Source organism: Anabrus simplex, chromosome 3 (assembly GCF_040414725.1).
Source record: "Anabrus simplex isolate iqAnaSimp1 chromosome 3, ASM4041472v1, whole genome shotgun sequence".
Lineage (NCBI taxonomy): Eukaryota > Metazoa > Arthropoda > Insecta > Orthoptera > Tettigoniidae > Anabrus > Anabrus simplex.
Window position 1 is genome coordinate 132,055,354 of NC_090267.1, and position 20,146 is coordinate 132,075,499.

Genomic DNA, 20,146 nt, shown 5'->3' on the forward strand with positions numbered 1-20,146 from the left:
ATCCAGGGAGAAGACACACCCTAAATACTTGAAATTATCTAATTCAACCTACTGACATTGCTTTATTCTTGGAAAAACAAATTCTCATATCATACTCATTACACCTATTTTTCTGGTTCCAATATATTAGACTACAGGCTTTCAGCAATCTATATATATAAAATAAGAGTTTTGTTTGTACATTGCTCAGAATTTGAAATGAATGGTATTTCTCTATCGGTCATGTCCACAGTAACAAGAAAATGAATTTTTTACTTTTCCGTAATTTCTGTCTGTCTGTCTGTATGTATGTATGTATGTATGTATGTACACGCATCACGAGAAAACGGCTGAAGAGAATTTAATGAAAATCGGAATGTAAAATCGGGTGATGAACCGCTACAATCTAGGCTATAAATTATTTTAATCACACTGAGTGAAATGGTAGTTTAGGGGAAGGCCTGAAATTTAATTCTCAAATATTTATGTTATTAGTGGTCGTGTCTTAATGAAAATCGCTAGACAAAGATGGGAAATAATTCGCTACAATATAGGCTATACATGCTGAGAAAAATGTTAGTTTAGGGGAAGGCCTAAAATTTAATTGTCAAATATTTATTTTATTAGTGGTCGTATCTTCACGAAAATTGGTATGCAAAGTCGGGGAATAGGTCGCTATAATCTAGGCTATCAATAATGTTATTCGCACTGAGTGAAATGGTAGTTTCGGGGAAGGCCTGAAATGTAATCTATATATAAAATAAGTGTTTTGCCTGTGCATTGCTCCGAATTTGAAATGAATGATATTTCTGTATCTGTCATGTCCACAGTTACAAGGAAATGCATTTTTTACTTTTCCGTAATTTCTGTCTGTCTGTCTGTCTGTATGTACACGCATCAATAGAAAACGGCTGAAGAGAATTTAATGAAAATCGGTATGTAATGTCGGGTGATGAACCACTGCAATCTAGGCTACAAATTATTTTATTCACGTTGAGTGAAATGGTAGTTTAGGGGAAGGCCTGAAATGTAATTCAAGTAAGTTATTTATGTTATTATTGGTCGTATCGATAAATACTACATAACTAACATAACTTTAGTTATGTCATAAGTTAGTAGTAGTTATGTAAGGAGTTATTAAATTTCCGATCATTTATGTCTTATACGTTGTTACCGTACCGCATATAATCAGAGATATTCATGAATTTGGATTTTTGTTACTAAGTCCATATCAGTGCCAAGTCACGAGAAAATGGGTAAACATAATTTAGTGAAAATCGGTATGTAAAGTCTGAGAATAATGAACTACAGTCTACGATATAAATAATTTTGTAGGACACCCTAATATCACGGAGTCGAAAGAAAACTAATGTGAAGGCCTGCTATATAGAAAGCTCATAAACTTTATCAACAAATAACATTACATTGACCATTGTTTGCTGTGACGTGCTTTTTGTCTTTTGTTTCCTCTCATCCCCGATAGATAGGATTACTGCAGCGTACCGAGGTTTTTTAATTTGCTTGACGTCGCACCGACACAGGTAGGTCTTATGGCGACGATGGGATAGGAAATGAATAGTGGTGTGAAGGAAGCGGCCTTCGCTTTAAGGTACAGCCTGGTGTGACTGGTGTGAAAATGGGAAACCACGGAATACCATCTTCAGGGTTGCCGGCAGTGGGGTTCGAATCCACTATCTCCTGGATGTAAGCTCACAGCTGCGCGCCCCTAACCACACGGGCAACTCGCCTGGTCGTACCGACTGTAACAGCCTGCCTGTATATTGGCGGGAAGTAGATGGGGAGTAAGATAACTTTCTTCTTTAGCATGCCATTCCTCTGGTTCATACATTTTCTGATATATCTGGTACGTAACACACTGGTTCATCATAGTATTCGAGCTATTCAATCCCTACTCTGAGGCACTGATTGGAATGAGTAGTGTGCATATTTAACAGAATAATGACAGAGGAGTGTTCATGGCAGTCTCCGACCTGGTTATTCCAGCTCTGGAACTTTGGACTCTTAGATCGGCACCGTAGTACTGTTCGTTGAAAGTGAGAAAGTGTGCGGTTTTTCATTTGATCGAGTATTTTATATGATAACATTGCTTTCAATCGCTACATTCCTACTGACGTTTTTGTAATGACCTATGTTGAATTCAGTTAGGAAAACCACCAAGTCAGTCTTTCTGAGAATCCCGTAGCGAAGCACGGGTCCATCAGCTAGTCTTCCATTAAGACTAAGTCGTCAACATAGGCCAAACTGCTTACTACATTTTTACCTAACTGAATCCCTCCCTGCCACTTTATACCTTCCAGCAAATGATTCATGTAAACTAGGAATAACAAAGGTGAAAGATTACAGTCTAGTCTAACCCCTGTAAGTACCTTGAACCAAAAACTCATTCTACCATCAATTCTTACTGCAGGCCAGTTGTCCACATAAACGCCTCTGATTGATTTTAATAATCTATTCTCAATCCCAAAGCTCCCCTTTATATTCTGTCATATGTTTTCTTTAGATGTCCAAAACTTAAAAGTAACTGTCTGTTTGTCTCTTAACATTTTTCAGTTATCGGGCACATTCTGAAAATCTAAACCTTACAGCCTCTCTATGGTCTGAAGCCACACTGGCTTTCATCCAGCTTCCTCTCAACCACTGATCTCACCCCTCCAACCCCCAACCCCCCCCCCTCCCCCCCCCCCCAACTCCAAAATCCCGTGTTTATAAATAGGTGCTTTCATCCACTCAAAAGGTCCTTTCTAACATCCCATGCTAATCTTATTACTCTCAGAAGCCATTTCATCCCTGCCTTCGCACTGTATTTCACCATTTCAGGTTTAGTTTTGTCTGTTCCTGCTGCTTTATGACCATGGAGTTTATTTACCATCCTTTTCACGTCCTCAAGCATAATTTCACCAACATCATTGTCCTCCTACCCATGAGCTTGGTTGATTGTGACATCACCGGGAAATTTCCCGTTTAGTTGAGATGATTTTCAAAATATTCCTTCTATCTGTTCAGTGATTCCCTGTGATCTGTTATGAGTTCACCTGATTAACCCAAAACATTTTTAATTTCCGTTTTCCCTTCAAGATTATTTATTACTGTCCAGAACCTTTCGTACAATTCCCATTCTGCATCAATCCTTGTTTGGAGTCATTTCTGATGTGCCTTCTTTTTATGTTTACAAGCTGCTCTCACTTTAACATCCCACCAAGATGTTCTCCTTTTTCCATCTTCACACACAGTTTTTCCTAGGCATTCCCTGTATGCCACCTATTCTCTTTCCATATCCTGAACCTGCATTACTGTCCATTATTTGGAACTTTCCGCTAATCATATCCATATACTTCTGTCTAATTTCCTCATCCTGGAGATTTTCTACTCCTATTTGTCTGTAGACAGAATTCACTTTCTCTATCCGAGGACTAGATATACTGGTACTTAGTTCTCTACAGATCAGATAGTGATCCATGTCACTCCCATGTGTAGTGGTGAATAGCCTTATGCTTGACAAATGTATTCATAACTGGTAATCCTATATTTACACAGAAGTCCAGCAAACGCTTCCCATTCCTATTACCTTCCATATCTTCCCCAAATTTACCAATCACCCATTCATATCCTTCAGTTCTATTTCCAACTCTTGCATTGAAATCACCCATTGGTACTATCCTGTCCTTGCTGTTGACTATGATGTCAATCAGTGCTTCATAAAACTTGTCAACTTCCTTCTCATCTGCACTCTCACATGGTGAATAGACTAAGACAGTTCTCATCCTAATTCCTCCATCTTCTGAATCTACCCACATCATATGCTTATTTATGTGCCCAACAGAGACTATGTTGCATGCATCCTGCACCACACTCTGCCCATCCCTTTTTAACACCCATGAAAAACACCTTATAATTTCCTATTTCTTCCTCATTTTCTCCCCTTACCTGAATGTCATTAACTTCTAACACATCGCCCATTGGCACTATCCTTTCCTTGCTGTTGACTGTGACTATGATGTCACTCAGTGCTCCATAAAACTTGTCAATTTCATCCTCATCTTCACCCTCACATGGTGAATAAACTGAAACAATTCTCATCCTAATTCCCCCAACTGCCAAATATACCCACATTATTCACTCATTTACATGCCTAACAGAAACAATGTTGCATGCAATAGTATTCCGTATGAACAGTCGTACCCCTCACTCTGCACTTCCCTTTTTTACACCTGTCAAGTACACTTAATAATCTCCTATTTCTTCTTTGTTATCTCCCCCTAACTGAATATCATTCACTCCTAACACATCCAAATGCATCCTGTTTGCTGACTCAGCCAGTTCTACTTTCTTTCTTCCATAAGCCCCATTATTAACTCTTCATCGAATTCCAGTTTGTTCACCAAGTTGTTTCCAAGTCCCTCACCTATCAAATGAGAATGACAGGGTAGGTCAGATCCAGTGGGCCTAGCATTCTGCTTTCTGATGACATGTCACTTTGGAGGTGCCTTGGTTGGAGATGGGAAGCAGAAAAGTGCTTGTTGGTGACCAATAAACAATTAAAGTGGACAAACTGGAATTGATGAAGAGAGAACTCACTATAATTAAAGACACTCAGCTTTGCTTGAGTCCCTGAGATTGAAGGGCGAGTTTTCCACCTAATCAGTACTTTAATTTACAAAATGATTAGTATTATTTACATTAAAACAGTACCGGTTTCGACCTGTAAATAGGTCATCATCAGCTGTTGGTGTCCGACTCATTGGCTGAACGGTCAGCGTGCTGGCCTTCAGTTCAGAGGGTCCCGGGTTCGATTCCCGGCCGGGTCAGGTATTTTAACCTTAATTGGTTAATTCCATTGGCACGGGGGCTGGGTGTATGTGTTGTCTACATCATCATTTCATCCTCATCACGACGCGCAGGTCGCCTACAGGCATCAAATATAAAGACCTGCACCTGGCGAGCCGAACCCGTCCTGGGATATCCCGGCACTAAAAGACATTTCATTTCAGCTGTTGGTGAACCTGCTTAATAGCGATTGTACATAATAAAAACATTACTAAAAACTATTTAAACAAGAATGCCATATTCTAATATAATACTAATGTTAAGATATATACATATGGTACAATTATAGGGTTTTGACTTGTTGGAGTCCTATGCAAACGTCTATGCTGTTGCCAACATTACGTCAAACAAGATTTCTTATATTTATGATTTTTTTAAATTACTCATCCCCTGTGTTTTCTTTCTATAAGTTTATACTGGCGATCTCATACAGTTTATAGGTATACTGTACTGCGTTATTGTTTTTAATTTTTTTTTTGGTGACTGAAGATTTTAAAATCATTGTTAGGGACTGACCAAGTTGACTTCATAGTTTGGTTCCTGCAAGCTTGCTTTTACAATTCTGTGTTTCCAACTTTCACTCCCTTCTGTAACTTAATAAGGCCATGGCTATTATCTCACCAGTTGTAGTATTTTCATGCTGAGTGTCACTGAATACTTGCCTGTTTTTGTCCATTATTAAGTAGCTAGTAAAAAGAAATTGTTTGATCTTTTCTTTCTTCCAGCAGCATTTTGCATTCATTTTGCATTTTTTCATTCCACTTTAATTTTTCATTGCTGATTTCATAACTGAAATTTGTTTTCCTCTATCATGTAAGATTTTTTACAAAAAAGGGATATGTTTCAGGAAAAATTAACTAAAAACACAATTTAAAAAATTGTTTTAGTTTTACATTTTATTAAATAAGTAACACAATGTTTTATCAAGACAACACGCAATTGAAAAATATATATTACTACATGGTTAAAAGGTACTTCCCATGAAGACTTTTTTTTACTGCTCTTCATGTTGTGGATTCGTTAAGGATCATTCCTTTTTTAAAGGTAATCTGCTATCATGTTACCGTTTCACCTTCCTCGATACCTTCTTTTTATTTCCTTAACTTCTTGATTAAATCTTTCACTATCCTCTTTGCTGACAGCACCAAGATTTCGAGGGAAGTAGTCAAGGTGTGTGAGTGGAGAAAGTGAACTTTTATGCTCATATTACATCCTAACTTCATCAGGCGGACTTGTAGTATGTTCCTTTTTGTTCCCAAGAAAACTGATTACAACAAGTTTTAAAGATACCCAAGCTACTTCTCCTTTTGTTTTCACCTTTGTCATAAAGTTGGTGGCATCCCTCATAAGTTTTCTGATGTCAGATCAAACAAATACTCCTGTTAGCTTTGCCTCGGTTGAACCCAGAAACTGCTCATGAAGATATCCAAAAGATTCTCCTTTTAGTAATGCTTTGACAAATTGTTTCATCAGACCCAATTTGATATGAAGTGGTGGAATCAACTTCCTTTTTATTTAAAAAAAAACCCCAAATATCCCCCTCTGAACGGTTTTTACTCCAGTCTTTTAGGTTTTTGTCAGTATCCATTCTTTCTTCATATAGTGTCGTTACCTGTCACAGGTATGCCATTTGCAGAGGAAGCATGGGATCTCTGTGTACGTACTCTGCTGACCAAGCAACACTGAAATCACCTTTAAATCACCAGCAATGGTCCATTTGTGGTCTGATAGCTAAATTTGTTACGGACCAGCTCAAGATTTTCATAATTATTAAAAATGAATCAAATGCCCGACAGGCACTCAAGTATATGTGTGGCCATTGTGAAGAAGTACAGCTTTCAAGCTTATTTTTGAAGAATTGGTGAAAAGTATCCAATCTTCCAGCGCATGTTCTATACTGAAACTTTTCCGTAACTGGAGGGACATTGACACAAAAAACAAGGTCTTCTTCTTGAGTAAAAAATGATGCAAATACCTTTTCTCTACTCTGATACCAAGAAAACAACATACCAGAATCAAAAAAAAAAAAATGTTTTTCCTTTAATCTAGATCCTAAATCCTCAGCTGAATCCTTTGAAAGCTCAAAGTCTAACTAAATCGTTTAATTCAAAGTGTGTGAAAAGGATAGGTTCATCGAGCGAGTTGGCCATGTGGTTAGGGCCATGTAGCTGCGGGCTTGCATTCGTTAAATGACGGGTTCGAATCCCACCATTGGCCGCCCTGAGTATGGTTTTCTGTGGTTTCCCATTTTCACACCAGGGCAACGTTGGGGCTGTCGCGGCCGTTTCCTTCCAAATCTTAACCCTTTCCTATCCTTGCATCTCTGAAAACCTTCCATGTGATAGTAAAATATTAAAATCACTATCAAAAAAAGAAAAAATAGGATAGTTTTACTTGTGCCAGGATCATAACTATCACAGTCTTCATTACTACCACACACTTCAAGCATTGGGTCAGGGTCATATAAAATATAACATCCAGAATATCTTGGGGAGAAGGAACTGGCATACTAAGTCCATGGAGGACAGAGTGCATGGTTGATGGGACATTAGGATAATAAATCTCCTTTCTATTTTTTAAGTTGCAACCTTGCTCATTTCAAGAAAAAAATAATAACTGTCACCACTGTGATTTTTGGGTTCTCTCTAAACCATTATTATACCAAAACAAAAATGTATTTTACTTTGAAGAAACCACTGCCTTAGTTCTTTAGTACACACTGAACAAAGTTTGTGGGAGGCCCAAGGCTTATCTTGATCACCCAGTTTCTTACCAAAGTAAGTAAAGGAAACTTTTCTTTCTCTCAAAATCTGAAATATTTCTTCATTGCTTTTTAACTGTATAATTACCACAAATGAAACAGAAACAATTTATTGAAGTAGCACACCCTCTAGAAGTCATTGTTTATAAATCAACCAAAAAAAAAAACCCAACAAGAATGAAAAAATCACTTCATAAAACAAGGTATAGCATGTATAAACCACAGAGTCATGAGACACTGTAGGTGGAGGAGAAGAAACAAAGGCATGACAGATCCTACAATTAGCAGGCTACCCTAAAATTAATGTTTTCGAAGTCTTTAAAATCGTATATACCCTCTCTTACGTAATAGTTTAATCGTCATGAATGGATAATGCATGAACCTGGTCATCAATTTCATGATATATAACTAACATATTCTCAGTACACATCTGATTTTATAATTAATGTGGCAGAAGAGTCCACACGCTGGAATGGAACAGCCCACATCACTGTTGTACTTGGCTTTGAGCTCCAGTGCCATTAGGGGGCAGACAGACAAGCACTGACAGGGTCAATGGAGAGATGACGTGGAATGACATCAGTGGACGAATAAGTTTGAGTGGTGTCTTTAAAAGTAGGTAAGATCACAATATGGAGATAAAGTTGGAATTCAAGAGGACAAATTTGGGCAAATATTCATTTATAGGAGAGTTAGGGATTGAAATAACTTACCAAGGTAGACGTTCAATAAATTTCCAATTTCTTTGAAATCATTTAAGAAAAGGCTAGGAAAACAACAGGTAAGGATTCTGCCACCTGGGCAACTGCCCTAAATGCAGATCAGTAGTGATTGATTGAAAATTGCCCACTTTTAGGCAGGTTGAGTAGTTTTCCTATTTCTATCCAATGTAAATAATAACTACTTCGCTGGGCTGAGTGGCTCAGATGGTTGATGCGCTGGCCTTCCAATACCAACCTGGCAGGTTTGATCCTGGCTCAGTCCGGTGGTATTTGAAGGTGTTCAAATACGTCAGCCTCGTGTCGATAGATTTACTGGCACATTAGAAAACTCCTGCTGGACTAAATTCTGGCACCTTGCCATCTCCAAAAACCATAAAAGTAGTTAGTGGGACGTAAAGCCAATAACATTATTATAACAACTACTTCATTATGATGACGCTGGAACGTTCGCATATTACTTTCATGAAATTACTTACAAGCACAACGTAACAATTTATTTAGAGTAATTGAGTGTTCCATGCTGAAATATATAGTATTACCTAACTTACCAAGCTCGATAGCTGCAGTCGCTTAAGTGCGGCCAGTATCTAGTAATCGGAAGATAGTGGATTCGAGCCCCACTGTCAGCAGCCCTGAAGATGGTTTTCCGTGGTTTCCCATTTGCACACCAGGCAAATGCCGGGGCTTTACCTTAATTAAGGCCACGGCCGCTTCCTTCCACTTCCTAGATCTTTCCTATCCCATCGTCGCCATAAGACATATCTGTGTCAGTGTGACGTTAAGCAAAATAGCAAAAAAAAAGTTACCTTTGAAAAAGTTAAATAATCAAAGCAAGATGTGAGATTTGTGGATTTTAAAAACTATTTTCTCTGTAATCTGCACCAAAAGTGGTATAAAAATAACTGATTATATTTGAGACAACTTTTCTATTGCACTGTGTAATTTTGGGTACTATGGAGGTTCTTTTTGCTCTGTATGTTTGGTTCAACTGTATGCTTTCATGGGAAGTTGCTCCTTTATGAATATATATGTTATGTATATTTATTTTATGGCATGGTCCAACTGCTCATGTGAAATGTAAGTTTGTCCTTTTTTATAAATCATTGAGTATTTCAAAACATAATTGTATGTTCATTTGAAACTGAACTTACACATTGCAGAAATTCTCCAACATGAAGTCCTGGCGTGCCCATTGGGATCGCCAGCTATACAAAGTTTTGGAACATCAATACCAGGTTGGACTGGAAGCTCTCAATGAACATCTTCCCGAGATCAAGGTGGAACTTATTTATAGGTATGTATTACTTCATTTGTTGTTGAATTTTACCTGGCATTTGGATAGCAGGAGAAATTCCCCTTTTTGAAAACTATTATTTCTAACCCATTAGTTCCCAGTGTAGCGTTTTTGCAACAGCGTTCGATGATATACATTTTGTTAAATAAAGTTGGCAGCAGCTATTGTGAACTCTACGATGTTAGCCATATAGTTACTCCATGACTCAAGCTACGAGCTCCATGTGTTTCCCCACCGTATCTGACAGCATGTCGTCGTGTAGATAGCTGGTGAATTGAAACAGTGAATGAACTCCGAGAATGGCGGTGTCTCGCCGACAACAATAGTAAGTAAATCGTAATGAAACTGAAGCTATAATGACGGATTCATGTTTATAGCTTAGCACAGGGATAATATAATATGCCTGTGTGAAAAAATTAATCTCGGATGCAACAATGGGTCACTCAGACTAGTTAGATTACGAGTGTTGTGTTTTCGCAACACCAAGCACAAATTATATCAAAAAAACATTAAATTTTATTCTGGTATCTTTTGACATATTATTACAGTTCTGATCATTTTCTTAGTAGTTCTGTGTACTTTTTGAATTTTCGCTCTCTTTTTCATATCATGTAGGAACCTGTCGATGCATGAGATTGTGACATTACTGGAAGAGGAGGAGCCTCCGGATATGTTACGAGCCAACTGCATGGATGTATTCACGGCTTCCCCGCCAGTAAGGTACGAAACACATGAAGACAGTGGTGATGGACACTGGAGGAACAATAAATAATCTAAGTGGACAGCAGCCTGAAGCCGATGCCATCTTCCGTAATTTCAATGAGGATACCGTACTTAAGGAAGAAACTGTAGAAGAATATTCTGAGGAAATTCAACTTCCAGACCAAGACAGTTCTCGCGATATTAGCGAACAGGATATGAGTAGTTTCACTGCGACAGCAGCAAAAATTAGGTTGTTGGGGAACAGGAACAGGAAACAGGTTAGAAAGTGGAGAAATTGTGATCTGTCTGAAAATTGTGAAATGAAGAAAACACTAGAGAACAGAAACAAGTATGTATTTTATGAGCCTAATGCATTATGGAAGCCATTATCTCCTGTAGAAGTATTTCAGCTATTTTACAGCGAAGAGTTGACTTTAGATATTGTGAAACAAATTGTCATATATTCTGTTCAGAAAGGACGTCCAGTGTTACAGTTTTCTACCGATGGGCTGAAAGCTTTTATTGGCATTCTCTTACTCAGTGGTTATGTTCCATTGCCCCGCTATAGGATGTACTGGGAAGAAACTAGTGAAGCTAGAAATTACTTAGTTTTGAGCGCAATGCAAAGAACTAGCTTTGAAGAAATTACGAGGAATCTTCATCTGTGCGACAATACCAGCTTGGACAAAAATGATCGTATTGCGAAGGTTAGAACATACCTAGACAAACTGAAAGAGAGTTTCAAGGGGTTTGCTATGTGGGAGATAGTCAAGCATTGATGAAGATATGGTCCCATACTAAGGGAGGCACGGCCTGAAACAGTACATTCAAGGCAAGCCAATCCACTTTGGATACAAAGTATGGCATCATAATTTAAAACTGGGTTACGTGATCGACTTTGACGTCTACCAAGGTGCAAAGGGACAGCAGAATGAGTACAAGCAAGATTTTGGTTTAGGAGGAGAAATTCTAATTAAGTTTTCAGAAAATGTGCCTCAAGACAAAAATGGAAGTGCACCCTTATCACATATTTGCAGACAACTATTTCTTAAACCTAAGTGTTGATATTTTTACAGACCTTGGCATTGGACTGACAGGAACTCTGCAAAATAACCTAATTGAAAATTGCCCTCTAAAAGATGTAAGTCCATAGAAGAAAGAAGAAAGGGGTGCTTTCGATGTAAAGTGTGAAGACTCAAACAAACTTGTTGTTTGTCGCTGGAACAATAATTCAATAGTCACTGCTGTTTTTAATTGTGAAGGCCCAGAGCCCCGTTTTAATGCTCAAAGGTATTCATCATCCTTGAAGAAGAAAATCACCATTCACCAGCCCAACCTACTAAAAACTTACAACATTCACATGGGTGGAACGGACAGTATGGATCAGAATGTCAGCACTTATCCAACAAATGTACGATCAAGGAAGTGGTGGTGGCCACTGTTTGCATGGGGGTTAAATGTAGCTGTGCAGAATGCTTGGCTGCTACACAAGAAATCTGCAGAAGCTTGGAATGCTGAAATAATGGACCTCCTGAGTTTTTGCAGAAATTTAGCACAGAATCTCATTGGGAAGTATGGAACGCCTAAAGTTAGGTCAGGCCTCACTGTAACTGCAGTTGCAAGTAGAGTCTCATCAGACATCCGAATCAATGTTGTGAAGAACGGCAAACGAGCACGATGTGCTCTCTGCAGATCTCAGACAAACAGAAGGTGTGCTAAATGCAGTGTGGCCCTGCATGACAAGTGTTTCTTTGAATTTCATGTTCGAAAATACGAGCAGTGATCCTTGGCTAGTGTTATCTTTTCTGTGGTATTGCAATCGGATGATACATCAACAATTGTGAACACTATTTTGTAATAAATAGGGAACAATGATAATAGAAGTTGAAAAGTAGTAATATATGCACAATAAATTGGAATAATAACAGTAATTTATTTCTAATTGCATTTGTTTGATATGACTTCGTTTGCAACCCTTTGTTCCCAATGATGCATTTTCACAACTTACTCATTCTAGGCTTGTGTGCACGGGACCGCAGTAAAAAATTCCTGGGAATTATTTTCTAATGCTAATGAACCACCATGAAACATTTCTGCCGTTTTTGACGAAAAAAAAGTTCTGGGAACGAATGGGCTAATACTGCTGCCTACCTGTTCTTTTTTTCCTTCTTTCCCTGCTCCTCAGCCTTTCTCCTTTTCTTTTCCTCCTTTTTTCTCTATACTATTCCTTATCCTTTCCTCTCCTCTTTTCCTCCTATTCCTTCTTTTCTTTTCTTTTCTTTTTTCTTCTACTCTTCCTCCTCCTTCCTGTTTATTCTTTCCCTTTCTCATCCTCCTTTCCTTCCCCTCTTCATCACCTCTTCTTCTTTTCCTCCTCTTTTCTCTGCTCTTTCTTCTCCCCCTTTATTCCTCCTTGCTTCTTTCCATCCTCCTTTGCTTTGGTATATTCTTCCTTCCTCCTGTTTTTATTCTCATCCTCTTTCTTCCCCATTATTTTCTTCTCCATACCTTTTATCCTCCCTTGCTTCTTTTTTCTCCCTCTTTTTTCTTCTCTTCCTTTCCTACCTACTCCTTCTCTTTTCTTCTTCTCCCCTGTTTCCTTCCCCTCTATTCATCTTTTTCTCCTCTTCCTCCTCCTCATCCTCATCTTATTCTGTTTTGTCTTCTAATAGCATAACTGCTTGCTTTTGAATTGTTCAACTAAGATTGAATTCTGATGGGTACACAGTATGATAGTACAGTATAGAATTTTCTCCTGAAAAATCGTATCATCAAAATATATGATACTTTTAAGCCTTTAGCACCCTAGGGAAACTGGAATTAGCTGAAGATGTATTTTCTTTCACATCTTGTTTTATGTATTCATTTATAATGAACTGTTCTTATAATGCAATTAGATGTTCTAAATGGTTTAACAAAAATGTAATCCCTATCTTCCTAATATTTCAGGCAGCAAAAGTTACAGTTCAGACCTCCTATGGAGGAAATCAGAATGAAGTATTATGGCCAGCTGAAAAGGTTCCTGGCCATTCCAAACAATTTCCGTGGAGTTGGTGAAGCTGGTGACGGGCTGATTTTTCCAGTCATTATTGACAGGTATGGGACACTCAGAGAAAAAAGGGATTGTTCTAAGTAGTGGTGTTGGTTGATTAGAACTCTATGCATTCTGAATGTATTTTGTTTATCTTCAATTTAAATTACTAATTCTTAGTAGAATTCCCATAAAATAATGAGCTTCTTACATTTAGATATAAATGTTAATTTTATTTCTAATAACAAAAACATTTTTGTACCCTCACAGTTGTAAAACTTGTACTAAGCACTGAAAAAATTCTGTCATTTTTCCATGTTCCTTTATGCATGGATGAATGTGGCTACATATTTAGACATATGTTATCTTCCAGACAGCTGTTAGTCCAAATGACCTGTCATGGTCTTGGTCCATCTCTTAGCTGGGTACCCAACTGATCGACTTCTTCTGAGCTGATAGCATGGAACCCGCTTGAGAACTCATCCTCTAGGCATTCTCTTCGTGTAGTCTTTCCACATCTTGTGTTTTGCTATGTACTGTATTTAAATACAGGTACCATTTTCAGCTCTCTCATATCTTCTTTTATGGCTTCATGAACTACCTTGTTGTATTCCTCATAAATTTCATCTCAGCAGATGTGATCCAGACTTAATTCCACTTTCTAATGGTGTGTACTTCCACTTTCATAAGAATGATTTGATCCAGCTAATGTTTTGTAAATGTAATACCTTGTAGGTCCTCTCTAACAACAAGGATGATTTCATTACTTTGTTTATAGGGTCTATGATCTTGATAAATTTTGCTATCTTATTCGTGATCTATGTCCTTATCAAATGAGAAGGAATAACCAAGACAGTTGACATATTGTTGTTGTGCCTCGAAATATCATTTTTATTTTTTATTTTTATAACTGTTAGGGTCTGTTACAATATGTTTTCTCTTCCAGGTAGTTTATAAATTTATTTATTCAAAGTTAGTTTTGGCAGACTAAAGAGCCTAACAGATATAATTTATCTGAGTCAAAACTGAGGAGAGGTGGCTTCAGATATTACAATTGTTTGAAATTAGACCAGTAAATGTATTGATAATCACATTCTCGATTATCACCGTGCTTTTGTCACCTGTTTGCCCTCAACTGCTACTTCATTCATTGAAATGTACCCAAACAAGTAACAAGCTGTGATTTTGAAGAAAAGAAATTAGTGAAAAGTAGCAGGCTGTGAATTTATATATAACAACTTTAGTAACTGTGCCGTGCTTCGTAGCAGCTGAAGGGCTTTGTTTTGTGTGTCGGTGTGAGTAACATTGGTGGTAGTTCTGAAACTCGTGGAATTGTGTGACGAATTTGTAAGCAATTATAAGCAAGTATTTTTAGTGGTGTTCGTAATGAGTTCAGCTAAGAAATGATATTATCAATCTTTTGGGAGGCATATTCTGCTGAGTTTCCTTGTTTTATACTATCACAAACAGGCAAAACATTTGCATTCTGTTCCATGTGCTCGTGTGATATAAACATTTCTCACGGAGGAGGAACAGAATTAGTAAATCACATTAAATCTGTTAAACACATCTCCAATACAAAATTTAAGGATGGCAGTCGAAAAATTAATTCGTTTTTACCTCTTCTGGAGCCGACCTTGATATAGTAAGAACGGAATGCTTGTTCACTTCATTTTTAATTGAACATAATATCCCGTTAGCTGCTGCCAGTCATGCTGATGCTCTGTTTAGGAAAATGTTTCCAGGTTCAGAAATTGCAAAAAAAAAAAAAAAAAAAAAAAAAAAAAAAAAAAAAAAAAAAAAAAAAGAAAGAAAAGAAAAAAAGAAAATTTGGCTGTGGTCATACGAAAACCACACACATTTTGAAAGAAATGGCTACGGATTCGAGAAGTGAATTCGGTTACATGCAGCGTGAACCATTTTCTTTAGCTATGGATGGGAGCAATAATAGTAATGCTATTGTCGTCACCTGTTTTGTGGCAAAGCAGGAAAAGATAGTTAGCTCAGTGTTGTCTGTCCGAGCCTTGGTAGGTGATTCAACGGGACATAATATTGGTAATTTGTTAATTTCACAGTTAGTGCTACAAAATACCAATTCAGAATTGTGTAGCATTCTGTTCCGACAATGCTCCGGTCTTGATTGGAAAGAGGAATGGAGTTGCTGCTGTTTTAAGGGAAGCACAGTCATATGTCTTCTTACTGAGTTACACCTTAAGAAATTCCAAGAGCTTCACAACAAGGAAACGAAGAAGATACTGAAACATGTTTGCACAAGATGGCTATCATCAGGAAGGTGTCTGCAGAGGTTGTTAGAACAATGGGATCCACTACTTGATTTCTTTGAAGATGAGGTGCTTCTTAATGCTCAGTGTGCATCAACTACTAGCTTAACATCATTTACGATCCCAAAAGCCGAGACTGGTAGTTCCAAACACCATGAAAAGACGAAAGCTACTGAGTCGTCACAATTGGTTGCCCCCAAAAGATTTGCATGTGTCTTAAAATCTGATACTCCTGTGCTAAAGAATAAGAACATTATTCAAAATCGTGAAGACAGTTTTTAAATGGTTCTATCATCAGGCTTAAATAAGGTATACTGTGCCTTCCTGTATGCTGTCATTCCTTTATTTGAGAATCTCAATTGTACACTTCAGAGGGCTTCTCCTCACATTCATGAACTACTAGAACTAATGACGAACCTGTTAAAGCAGCTGCTTTCCAGATTTGTTAAACCAAAAGTGATCAAAAGTTCCCTTTTATTAAAAGTTCCATTCCATTCTATTGATATTCAGAGAGGCAATGATGAGTTAGTCATTGGCATTAAGACAATGAACTTGGTAAAGAAACTTAATGATAGAGATAAATCAACATTCTTTTCATCTGCCCGGGGTTACTTCTGCACAGCTTGTGATTACATTATTAACAAGATCCCTCTCAATGATGAAGTACTGAAACATGCAAAGATTGCAAATGTTTCAAAAATTGAAGATGCCCAGTTTTCTTCTGTATAATTCTTTATAAAAAGATTTCCATCATTGCTGCCGAGGAAGGACAGTGAGTCGGTTGAGGATGCAATGAATATGTTTCAGAACCAATTGGTAGCTCTTCAGATTGATGACTGTGCTACTGTTGAGAGTGAGAATCTGACAGATGACACCAAATGGGCTTGCTTGATAAACATTTGTGGAGCTGATGGTGTTCCTAAGTATGATAGGATATCCAGGCTGATCCTTTCTGTTCTGACTCTACCGCACAGCAATACTGAGTGTGAATGTGTGTTTAGCTTGGTGAAAAAGAACCAAAATCAGTTTAGGTCCTCAATGTCAAATGAAATTCTGGATTTTATTTCTGTTTTGAAAACCAAAAGTGCTGGTCCATGTTACTCGAGTAGTTTTCCTCCAGAATTTCTGAAGAAAGCAAAGAAAGCAACTCGTCTCCAACTGTCCTCTCCAGCCCGTGATGGATAATAGCCTGTATACTGTGAACTTGACAGAATTTTGTAAATAAGTGTATATGTTTAGTTTAATTTTGACAGTGAAATTCATATTGTGACCTGCAAGTTTAAAGTGCAGGAAAACACTGTTTGTCTACTGTTGTGAACTGTTCCCAGTATTAAGTGAAAGCAGATGAGCACTCATCAAGATGTAACTTTGTGTATTTAATTTCAGGGGTGATCATAACATGTATCTGACTTGTATTAGTATTGTTTGTAATATCCCCCCTTGCCGTCCTTTTTCACTGTGTCTCAAGACTTTGTGATGCATGCGTGTCATTAAAAAAAATTTGCTTTAGGATCTTCTGGATTTCTCTTTTTGAAAGTTGGCAGGTATGTAAGCAATTTCATGATTTTTTTCTTATCCATAACTGGGCTATCACAAGACTAGTTTATATCACGCTTCTGAACTTATCACAGTTATGTTCCTAATCCGTAAGTAGGCTGTCACACGACAGATATTCACTACACTTCACTGTACAATTCAACACAGAATGAATGTCATACTGAAATGTGAAATACAAGCATGAACAGGCTCACTGGGTTATCCTCACTGCTATCCTGCAAACAAAACTAAACTTACCTGAAAGTGCGATTTACACTGTGAAATTCAGGAATTCAAGGCCTTTTCCGGTCATCATGCAACTTTCCATGACCTGCCTCCAATGCCAGTGGTTTTTATGTTTGTTGGAAATCACATTACAAACACAAGGGATGACAAAGAACACTTTATAGGGCTGGGAAAAATAGGATCGCACTAAGCGATAATAGTGAAAAATCATGATGCGTTTAGGGAGGTATTTTTATATAGATTTAATACAATGTAAATTGGGACCTAGAATTTATGATATGTTAATCAAGAAGACGTCTTAATGAGGAATGCACTAATGATGTTTCACTGTATTCTGGTCCGACTCGTTGGCTGAATGGTCAGCGTAATGGCCTTCGGTTCAGAGGGTCTCGGGTTCGATTCCCGGCTGGGTCGGGGATTTTAACCTTAATTGGTTAATTCCAATGGCTCGGGGGCTGGGTGTGTGTGGCGTATTCACCATTAGAAACCATCCTAGGTAGGGCTCTCATCTTCATCTTCACAGACATGCAGGTCACCTAATAGGCCGTCTACTAGAAAAAGACCTGCACCAGGCCTCTCCGGAGGCCATACACCATTATATTACTGTATTCTGAATCTTTTATTAGCATACACATGTTATAAACTGAATTTTTGAATTTTTACTAATACCTTTTGTATTTGTTTTGGTAATATTATAGGCATAAAATTTCCAAAAATCAACTAATGTGAGTCTGACAGCCCTTTTCTCCTTTAAAGATACCCATACTGAAAAATATATAATTCAATAAAATTACAACTCTTTTAAAATTGTGCTCTTTCTTTAACAGAAATGCACGCAGGTTTAGCCATCTGTTTGCAAAAGCCGAAGAGTTATTTGCCCGCCTGGAGAAGATAAAAGACCGATGGTTGCAATGGGTAGTTCTTGGTTCTGTTAATTTGGACCAACTTGCTGAAGAATACTTGCAAACAGCAGACGATTGGGACCGTAATTTCCGCACCTCTAAAACTCTTGGGCAGGATATAGCAAAACTTCCTAGGTAAGATCCTGTTTATTTATCCATCTGTAATTGATAGCCACCTTGTGTAAAAAATGGGGTTAAATGAAGGAGTTATATCATGTTCAAGATCATGCTTTCACGTCTCTGCACAGTATTTAAAATGAAATTTACCGTTGGTCTTTATAGCTATTGTTGAGAGTGAAGGAGAATTTCCTGCTGTGTATGTTTATCAGGAACTCAAGGGAGACTTCATTAGTTAGTCGGAACATAGAAAAAATGATGAACTCTTCTCAGAAGAACTCTTAAGGTTTCACCTTACTTTTTCCTGCCTGCTGGCTCTTCAGAAATGGTACGTGTGTGTTTTGTATGCAGGAATCATTCAAGACGAATATTTTCGCACTACAAGATGTGTGGTTAAGGTTATTTTTAATATGTATAACTTTCCCTGTTTTTATCTCCTTGTAAGATGTGTATTGTTTAATTTCCTGTTGTGTATGTTTATCAGGAACTCAAGGGAGACTTCATTAGTTATTCGGAACATAGATAGAATGATGAACTCTTCTCAGAAGAACTCTTAAGGTTTCACCTTACTTTTTCCTGCCTGCTGGCTCTTTAGAAGTGTGTGCGCGTGTGTTTTGTATTCAGGAATCATTCAAGGCAAATATTTTCGCACTGCAAGTTGTGTGGTTAAGCTTATTTTTAATATGTATAACTTTTGCTTTCTCAACGATGCATGTGTTTCTACATTCGTCCCTGTTTTTATCTCCTCGTAAGATGTGTATTATTTAATGTAACACCTTGTGTAAAAAATTGGGTTATATGAAGGAGTTATATCATGTTCAAGATCATGCTTTCACGTCTTTGCACAATATTTAAAATGAAATTTTACCGTTGGTCTTTATAGCTATTGTTGAGAGTGAAGGAGAATTTCCTGTTGTGTATGTTTGTCAAGAACTCAAGGGAGACTTCATTAGTTAGTCGGAACATAGAAAAAATGATGAACTCTTCTCAGAAGAACTCTTAAGGTTTCACTTTACTTTGTCCTGCCTGCTGGCTCTTCAGAAATGTGTGCGCGTGTGTTTTATATTCAGGAATCATTCAAGAAGAACACTTTCGCACTGCAAGATGTGTGGTTAAGGTTATTTTTAATATGTATAACTTTTGTTTTCTCAACGATTCATTTGTTTCTATATTCGTCCCTGTTTTTATCTCCTTGTAAGATGTGTATTGTTTAATGTAACGCCTTGTGTAATATAAATGCCTACATGCTGGCCTATTTTCCACATTTTGGCTGATGATGACGCAAAACAGCGTTGAAACTAGTTCCAAGTGCAAATACATGTTATAAATAAACTATAACATTTTTGTATTGAAAAGGTGGACCGTTTTAAGTTTTCCTATCATCCACCTAATTATACTCATCATTAGGTGTGGGCAGTTGTTGTTTTAAGGGTAAGACAGAGAGACTATTAGTTCCATGTGATTTTAATTGATTCAGTCAGAATCCATCAAAGGATGAAGCAGTATTCTAAAGAAAGGGAAAGCATTAAAATGAAGAAAAACAGGAGACTCACAGGGCTTTGCAAACTTAATACCATCAGCATTAAAGGAGAACAAGAGTTGACTATGGAATGTTGACCGAGAAAAATGAGAGCGATTCCTTGTTCACGTAAGTAGAATTAGTACCAGTCTTAGCTGGGGTCCATTAGTCGTCACGTATAGTTTTTAAGTTTGTGAGTCCCTAAGGGAG

General features: G+C 37.6%; 1 protein-coding gene across 1 annotated transcript in view; it reads left to right on the top strand.

Moving 5' to 3' along the window:
- The window catches only part of btv (beethoven), a 594,436-nt gene that overhangs the window by 178,642 nt on the left and 395,648 nt on the right, over positions 1-20,146 (top strand). Inside the window, exons 16-18 of the mRNA XM_068226811.1 lie at positions 9,468-9,601; positions 13,253-13,399; positions 18,226-18,435. Of these exons, the coding sequence (XP_068082912.1) occupies positions 9,468-9,601; positions 13,253-13,399; positions 18,226-18,435 (491 nt within the window). The remainder of the gene's footprint in view (positions 1-9,467; positions 9,602-13,252; positions 13,400-18,225; positions 18,436-20,146) is intronic.